Source organism: Hippopotamus amphibius, chromosome 5 (assembly GCF_030028045.1).
Source record: "Hippopotamus amphibius kiboko isolate mHipAmp2 chromosome 5, mHipAmp2.hap2, whole genome shotgun sequence".
Taxonomy (NCBI): domain Eukaryota; kingdom Metazoa; phylum Chordata; class Mammalia; order Artiodactyla; family Hippopotamidae; genus Hippopotamus; species Hippopotamus amphibius.
The window spans coordinates 158,898,183-158,907,306 of NC_080190.1; the positions used below are offsets into that span (position 1 = coordinate 158,898,183).

Below are 9,124 nucleotides of genomic sequence, written 5' to 3' on the forward strand. Positions count from 1 at the left end.
CTCTGCTATCAGCGTAGGGCGTGTCCGCTCCTCTTTCTGATCTCCCGTTTCTATTTTAATTGAGGTTTCTGTTTATTAATTTTCAGTTTACATGTCTGTAAAATGAGTAGTTTGGACTGGGTGCCTCCAAGGTGTGTTTCCAGCAAAGACATTCTCTAATTCCACCTCTGCGTGAGCTCCCCGCCCGTGCCTTGAAGCCGGCAGTCAGGACATCCTTGTCCTCTTATTCCAATTACCAGCAGCCAGGAGGGATTTGTTTATGGGCATTGCCACCTGCCAGGCTTATTTTTAAAGCTGCTTATCTGTACACCCAAGCAATGTAATTTAGACATTTGAATCACACAGCACCTAGTGTGGAATATGGATAGTAGGTGAAAAACAGCTCCAAGTGGAAACGCAAAAGAATGGGTACCCTTTGGCGAAGGAAAGGGAATGTGTACTGAACATGTTCTTCATGAAACACGTTGCATTATGCATTTTATATGCATAACCCTACTAAAGCAACCTCCTTTAGGAGATGGAGATCAGTAATTCTCTTTTACAGGTTAATCTTGCGAGTCTACAGTTAGGTAGCCCAGGTGAGTCCCAAGAGCATAACAACTAAAATTAAAAGGGAGGTTTCTTAGCCTCCAGTTTGGTGTGAAAAATAATTGTCAGCATTTACCATGGAGGTAAAAGTTCAATGATCAATAAGACACATTCCTGCCATCCAGAGGTTCACAGCTTCGCTGAGGAGGCTGGTAGACAGACAAATCATCTAAATAGTATGTGGCAAATTCAGATTCTCCAGAAGCAGAGGGGGGAGGTATTTTCATGTGAAGATCATTTTTAAGGCAAAGTATATTATATGCATTTATAGGAAATTTGAGAGACACAAAAATGTAGAAAGGAAGAAATAGAACCCATAGGCACATCACCCAAGGTAAACTATTGCTGACATTTTGGTTATTTCCAACATGCATAGATTTTGGTTAATTTTACATAGTAGTGATCATTCTATATTAAAAATAATGCCTTGTTCATTTTGGTTTACTCAGTGTTATAATGAGCGCCCCCCCTGCATTTTATTATGAATAGTATTATTAATTCTTTGTATTCTCAAAATAGAAATGCTACAGTTTAATCATGTGTTTTTTCCTCAACATATACGCATTAAAAAAAATGAAGCATGCAGAAAAGTTGAAAGAATAGGACAATGATCGGCCATATACCCACCACCTGGATTTAATATTTGTAGATATTTTGCTGTATTTATTTTGTCTGTATATGTGAATATATGGGTATAGTACACACACACACACACACACACACATACGCACACATACGCACACTGGCTGAACCATTAAAGAGTAAGTTGTGGACATTCTGACACTTTACCCCGAAATACTTCCTATGCATCTCCTGAGAATATGGACATCCTACACAACCACAATGCCATCATCACATATAAGTTAACCTAATATAATTTGATACCCATATCATCTTCATTTCTCCATCTATAAAAAGGATACCCTATTGTCCTCAAAATGTACTTTATAGCTGTTTTGCTTTTTTTAAAACAGGATTCATTCATGGTTGATGTGTTGCTTTTGCCTATTACATCTTTTTGGTCTATTTTATTTTTGAATAGTCCCCTTACCATTTTTATCCACATGACATTATTTGATGAGAGTAGGCCTGACTTGTCTGGTTGTTTTCATATGATGTAGTTTATCATATTCTCTCTACCCTGTATTTCTCAGGAACATGAAGTTAGGTACAACAGCTTTCTCAGGTTCAGGTTGAGCATTTTGGGCAAGAATACGTAATATACCACATTGTTTACTTCATACTGAGTCTTGTCAGGAGGCACACGCCCTCACATGGCCTCATTGAGAGTGATGCTGTGTTTGCTCACTTGATCACTTTACAGTGACATCTCTTCATTGTAAAGGTACATTTTCCCATTTGCAATTAGCAAGTAACCAGTGTGGTGACAGTTTGGCACTGTGGGAAATTCCCGTTCTGCTGCCAGCTTTCACCCAATGGTGATCTTGATTAATTTCTTTCTTTCTTCCTTCTTTCCATCCATCCATGTCTATCTATCTATCAGCCTATCGATCTATCATCTATCTATATCTATCATCTATCTATCCATCTATATATTATCTATCTAATTATATCATTCTTTGTTCATTTATTAGTTGGCATTCATGTGTTAAGAAGACCTTTCTCTCATTCAAATGGGAATATGTTACAGTTACCACCTTCCATAAAAAAAAAAATACAGGATAAATGCTTAATTCTCTCCATTAACTACCAAGTTTTTGAGTCAAGAGCTGTTGTAAGAATCACCTCTAATGGAGGTAAATGAGATTTTTTTCCTCTTGCTTTATTTTTCTTTGTATCATTTTGGACTCATGAATTTTAAAATATTTTTTCCAACCCTGTTAGAAACACTGGTTTCTAAATACCAGTTCCTACTGAAAGAAACCAGGCATCTTTGGGGAAATGGATGATTCCAGGTCTCAGGCAGATAAATGCAAGATGAGTCTGGGACATCTCATTGTGATACATAGAACAATATATCCAAAAGAATAATGACTATGCTTTGTGCATTAAAGACTTTTCTGAGTTTTGAATTATTTCCTTAAGTTAGCTACCCAGAAATGGAATTCGCAGGTCCAGAGTATGACTGTATACAGTATGCACCCACCATTAATGTATGTGAATGCCTCACCTCATACGAGTGAGACCTGTGTTTAATAAGCAATAATTATTTGCTGAAGATGGCATGTCCAACCTGAACACAATCAGTTCTCAGCTTCCCCCAGTGTCCACCCTCCAGGCCCAGTGAAGTTTGAGGCCCATTAACAATGGATGCGATACAACAAATCTAGTCTGTTCGAGACCTTTCCTTATCATTTTCTTCCATCCATAGATGTCATTAGGTTAACACACTGTCCATTTTTTCTAGCTCTCACTTAAAATTACATTTGGACATTTGGAGGATATTATTAGCTTAAGACCTCTGCTTGGTGCTGGGTTGAATACTGATGATTGAAATAGGACATAAACCCTCTGTGTGGAGAGATATGGAATGAGGAGCAGCATTTATCAGACTATGTCAGTAAACACCTTCCCCTGCTGCCTTTGTGATACCAGGTAAATGCTCTGCAACCACTCAGGCAGGGCAGTGAAGCGGGAACAAGGCTCTTCATGATATTAACTGATGACTCCTATGCCTAGGGCAGAATTAATTTCACATTCTCTGCTCCTTTTTTTCTTTGCAATTTTTTCCTGTGGGAACATGGGTCCTTGGGACTTCTCTGGGAGTTTTCTGAATGGGCAGAATATATTTCTCATTAAATTATGTGTTTCTGGCCATAAAATAGCATTGAAGTTACCAACTATGATTTTTTTAAGAGTATACTATTCACCATACACTGGATTGAGCCCTTTATAAGTATTGTATCATTTATTTTTCAAAGCAATCTGATGGGGTACATGCTATTAGCATCTCCAGATCAGTGAGACTCAAAGAGGGCAGGTAACTCACCCAAGGTCACACAGCTAGTAAGTGGTAGAGCCTGATTTCAGATGCAAATTTGTCTGCACCAAATCCTACCCACTCAATTCCTATGCTACACTATGCTATACTATTTCTTAAGCTACCCAAGGCAAGCTGTTAGATGGAAGTCAAAAACATGTTTTTTTTTTTCTTTTTAAAACCAATTTATTAAAATACACTTACACACCAAGTTCGAGGAGCACGTGCAGAGCGTTGACGTTGCTGCTTTCAACAAGATCTAAGCGCTGGCACTGGCCTGAGCGTGCAAAGCCTTGCAGCCAATAAAGACTGAGATTCCAAAAAAAAAAATATATATATATACTTACATATAGAAACAAGTGATATATATTATAAAGTGTGCCAATCATGAATTTTCACACAGTAAACACTCCCATCAGCACCTAGACGAAGAAGCAGAACCTCTCCAGTGACCCAGACCCCTCGAGCCCCTGTCCTGACCACTATCCTAACCTTTAATTTCATCAACCGATCATGTCTGTTTCCTTCTTCAGCTAAATGAAATCGCACATCATGTGTCCTTTTGTATTTAGCTTCTTTTATGCAAGTGTTTCTGTTTAGCAAGTGTGTTTTTCAACATTTTATTTGAAACATCAAAAATATATTCTAATGCCAGAGCCGTGGCAATGGTGATGGGGCTCCTCTTAAACATTTCAGAAAATGCATACTGATTCATTGCTAAATAAATAGGCTGCTTTTTTTCCCATGTAAAGGGGCCACCTGGACACATAAAATAGCAGAGGATGGGATCTGGTATCACAGGACCTGGGTACAAATCCTAGTTTTGTAACACAAATTAGCATACATCATCAAGCCTTCATTTCCTGGGCTATAAAATGGGAATAAAAAATGTCTTTTGTTTTTCCAGTCTGTCAAATAGTTTAAATGCAATAATGTCTTCATATTACATCATGCAAGTGATACAGCACTGTGGCTCAGCTTATTGTTAAGCAATGAAGAAAAAAGACACGTATGATCCTTTCACTCTCATCCTAACTTGTTCTCTGTTGATTTTTGTCCTCTCTTCCAAACATTCTGGAGCCTAGCAACTAGTTAGTGACTCTTAAACACTGCCAAGTATAGAGGAGTTGGATGAAGCTCCCAGCATATAAATATATTGCTCAGTGGAGCTCAGATCATCTCTGAAAAACCTCTGCCATGAGTTGTGGCCTGGCTTCTTGGGTTTCTTCCAACCATGAAATCCTGTAGGGGCACCTTGAGCTTAAATTCTGCCTTTCATGAAACCTAGAAGTTAGAGCCAAGGTGCTTTAAAGAGCCTCTGGCCATTTGATAGATGAGGAAACTAAGACCCATGAAGACAAGAGCTTTTAGGTGGAAATGATGAAGACACTCACAGAAGCATCTCATATTAGAGCTAGGAAGGTCCTCATAAAAGTTCCAGTCCAATTATCTGGCAGCTGGGAGGCAGCTTGCCATAATGGAAAGAACATGAGCTTTGGAATCATACAGACCTTGGTTCAAATTCCAATTGGTTGGCATATTGCCTGTGTGACCTTGGGAAAGTTATCTAACTTTTATGGCTTCATTTCTCTATCAATGTAAAGGAGACCTACTTTGCTATATACATATATATATATAGAGAGAGAGAGATAGGGGAGAGACAGATAAAAAGAACAAACCTGGGGCAAAATGGGCATTCAATAAAGCATTGCAATTATAATTAGAGTTATATTACTATTACTCTACTGTTGATAGGTGTGTAGAGGAGTGACAAGAATGGATAGAAACTTTGTATTCTTTCTTTCCTGGTTTTCAAATACTTCCCGAGTGCCTTTACGTGCAAGTCATTGCCAATGGAGCCAAAATTTCTCAATAGGAATAAGAGAGTACATATATACATATTTTTAAGGAATGTTTCTGGATCACAGGAATTTAATGCCTTCTGAGTTGGGTCATGTACTAGTCGAAAGAATGGATGAGACCACCTAGATTTGAACTCATGACTTCACTTGCAATAAAAGCCCACTGTGCCTCTTTACTAATTCAGACAGCCATGACTCTGCCTCTCTTCCCTAGCTTCTCTTCACCCCAGATACTCTACTTTTCTCTAATTTCTCCCATGATTACATTTTCATGACTGCCAGCAACTAAACTTGCTTGTTAAGAAGCCCTGGCTTTTTCAGAGGGAATAGGTAAATTAACACAAGACCATTGGTTCATCAGAATCTTAGACCTTTTTATTGGGGTAGAAAATCAACCATGCCCCATCCATGTGGGATTCAGAAAGACAAGCTTTAACAGCATTCATAGGGGCTAAAATACTTTCATGATGCTCCTGCCACTTCTGCCACTTCTGTGTCCCTCCTGTCACCTTGAATCTTGATCCACAAAACCAAAGGAGGCTGGAGAGAGGGTATCCTCCACCAAGAAAGGGAGCACCAGGAGATCAAGGATCCTATTTTTCTTATTAAGTCCCCAGGGCCTAGAACAGTGCCTGGCATACAAGGGGTCCCCAAAAGTAGTGAACGAACAAGAAAGAATGACTCTTACCTTTTGCAGGTGTCCTGTCTCATCCTTTGATAACTCAAGACTTACATCCCTGCCAATAACTTTGGTACAATGCTCTGAAGAAGCATATGACACAATTTTCAAACCAAAAAGGCTGTTTCTTACTGAGGGAAGAGAAGGGGAGACAGAGGGCTAGAATAAAAGGATAATTCTGAAACACTTAGAGGAGGCAGCAAAAACAAGGAAAGATGACAGAAAAGCCATTTGGCAAATGTAGGTCCATACCTACGCATCTCCTCTCGAGGGTCATTGACAGAGAAGAAGGATGGTAGCAGATTCAGAAGGGTTCTGCCACTCAAGTAATTAGTCCCCCTTTTAATTTTTACTTTCTATAATTCAAATTACTTCTGCAGATATTAAATGATTACAAGTGAAATAGTCCATGTGACTGAGTATATGTGTGTCTATGTGTACATGTGGGACCCTCTCTCCTCACAAAACTCTAGTAACATCATTTCAGAGCTTTTATTGTCCATCATAAAAAATGGCTTCTCCCAGGACCAAGAAGATAATACTTCCTCAAAACAAAGCAGCAGGATAGTCAAAAGCCTTCCTGGCATTCTCCCACATGATAACACTTCTTCTAGAAGGTTGGCATTGCCCCCAGCAGTTCTTTGTGACTAGAAACTGAGGGTTTTGTCTTTATGCAGGGCAAGGTTGAAGCCGAGTTCCACCTCGTTACAGCAGAGGAAGCTGAGAAAAATCCTGTTGGAAAAGCCCGAAAGGAGCCAGAGCCCCTGGCCAAGCCCAAGTGAGTGAAGCCATGGGGTGGGGGAGTGGGAACGTCAGAAATGGGAAAGATCCTCTGTGGTCCCCATATCAGAGGATGAAGGCATTTCTCCAGAGCATCCCTCTGGGAGAAGTGGGGAGGAGTCAATAGGTACCATCCAACCAGTGTGGCTTTTTGTTTCTATAATTTTAAAAATATTCCGCAAACATTACAGAATGTTTGGCAACTGGACAGGACACTTTCCCATAGTACTACCACATAGGCATTTCCAGAATAATTTCATATATTTTTTCTACTTTTTTTTCATAGGAATATAGGTTTCAAGTGAATTTTTTCTATTTCTCTAGCTATGCATACAAAATGATCTTCATGTTTCACTTATCCTTTGCTGAAAAATTTTACCTTGTTGCTGTAGTTGTCACAATCAGAATTTTTTAAATGGCTGTGGAACAGTCCATAGACTCGGTATCCTTAATTGAGTTGGTTGCCACCCCATAACTGGATGTTTAATTTACTTCTACCTTTTTTCCATTATTATAATATGATAAAAATGTTTCCCCTTTATAAATTATCACCTTAAAATAAATTTCCAAAAGTAGAATTGCTAGCAGCAAGTGTAACCCTATTCAATTGAAACCACAGTTACATATCAACTAAAAATAAACATCTATAGATATGAAATGTGTACACAAAATACTCTTTCAAATTGTATTTGTCTTATCTCTCCCTGGACTCCAGGTGTCTCATGATGAGTAGATGGTCCCTTCTCTGTACCTACCTTTTATCTAACGTAGTGTTGGGAACATAAGGAGTGCTTCATTCATTCAAAATTATTTTATTAAGCTCCTATAATGTGTACCTACTGAAAAAAAAAAAAAAAACACTTTGAAGAACACCAAAGAAATACAAGCCATAAACTCTGCCTTCCAGAAGCTTTCTGCCTATTTAGGGAGAACACATGGATTCATAAACAGTCATCAGAGTGTGGGAGACATAGGTTAGGTTCACCAAGTGGGGAAGTCCAGCCATGAGTGAGGTAGGAATTCAGAATGAGGGGAATTATTGTGGACTGGAGTAGTCAGGGAGGTGGGGCTTGAGCTGGTCAGGGTGGGACAGACAGAGAACCCTCAGTTCTCAGTGCTAACTAGACTCTTTGCCTCCTCCAGACCAACCTTTAAAATGATGAGGAATCATTATCACATAAAATGCTAGCTTGCTTCTGCTTCAAGGCACCATGGTCTTCTCCTGTTCTCAGGCCTATCTTTGTGGGTCTCTGGAAACCAGGAGTCAGAAATCCTTCCTGAGAATTTGCCTATGTGTTGACAACGTGGCCCCTTCCCTGATGCTCTCTTGCTTCCTTCTCAGCCGCCCAGACACCTCCTTCTCCTGGTTTGTGAGCCCCTTCAAGTGCCTGTACCACCTCATCTGGAGGAATTACAAGAAGTACATCATCATTGGTTTCATTCTAATCATCCTCATCATCTTCCTGGTCCTCTTCATCTATACGTTGCCGGGAGCCATCAGCCAACGGATTGTTGTGAGCCCGTAGAGGGTCAGGGAGGACCCAAACCTTCCCTTTCTACTACTCCTCTCTTCTTCCTCATCTGTGAATGTATAAGAGTGTTTGCTCTGTGCAGGCACTGTGCTGGGTGCTAAGGGGATAAACCCAAAGGGCCCAGGAGCCACTCTTTATGTCTAAGGACAGATCAGATTTTCTTGGAGGAGATGGGAGAGGAACAGTCCCTCCCTACCCCAATTCCTGCCACCACCTCTCCAATGGAAAAGCCTGAAGTCATGGTTTTGCCCATGGACAGCAGGAAATAATGGTTCCTTCACCCCAGTGGTCCCCAACCTTTTTGGCACCAGGGACCAGTTTTGTGGAAGACAATTTTTCCACGGAGCCGGGCTGGGGAGGGGGATGCGGGGCGGGGTGGGGATGGTTTCTGGATGATTCAAGTGCATTGCATTTATTGTGCACTTTATTTCTATTATTATTATATCAGCTCCACCTCAGATCACCAGACATTAGATTGCAGGGGCTGGGGACCCGTTCTTTACCCCATAGTAATCAATGGTGACCTCAAATTGACTTCTTAGGGGAATGTTTTCTTTATGTAATTGGTTTTATTCTGAGAAATTTAATTCTGGGTCTGAAATTTTATTGAAAGCTTTCTTTCAAGTAAAAATTTTCACTGCAAATAAATTAAAAACATTTTAGCAAATTATTAGATATTTAACCTGTCCCATATATCTTAACCTTGTTTAATCCTTACAATTTATAGAACATATTCATTTAT

At 39.7% G+C, this 9,124-nt stretch overlaps 1 protein-coding gene across 1 annotated transcript in view; it reads left to right on the forward strand.

Annotated features, from left to right (window-relative positions):
* The window catches only part of FER1L6 (fer-1 like family member 6), a 118,229-nt gene extending 109,853 nt beyond the window's left edge, over positions 1–8,376 (forward strand). Inside the window, exons 39-40 of the mRNA XM_057737004.1 lie at positions 6,748–6,848; positions 8,193–8,376. Of these exons, the coding sequence (XP_057592987.1) occupies positions 6,748–6,848; positions 8,193–8,376 (285 nt within the window). The remainder of the gene's footprint in view (positions 1–6,747; positions 6,849–8,192) is intronic.
* Positions 8,377–9,124: the final 748 nt, after the last annotated feature.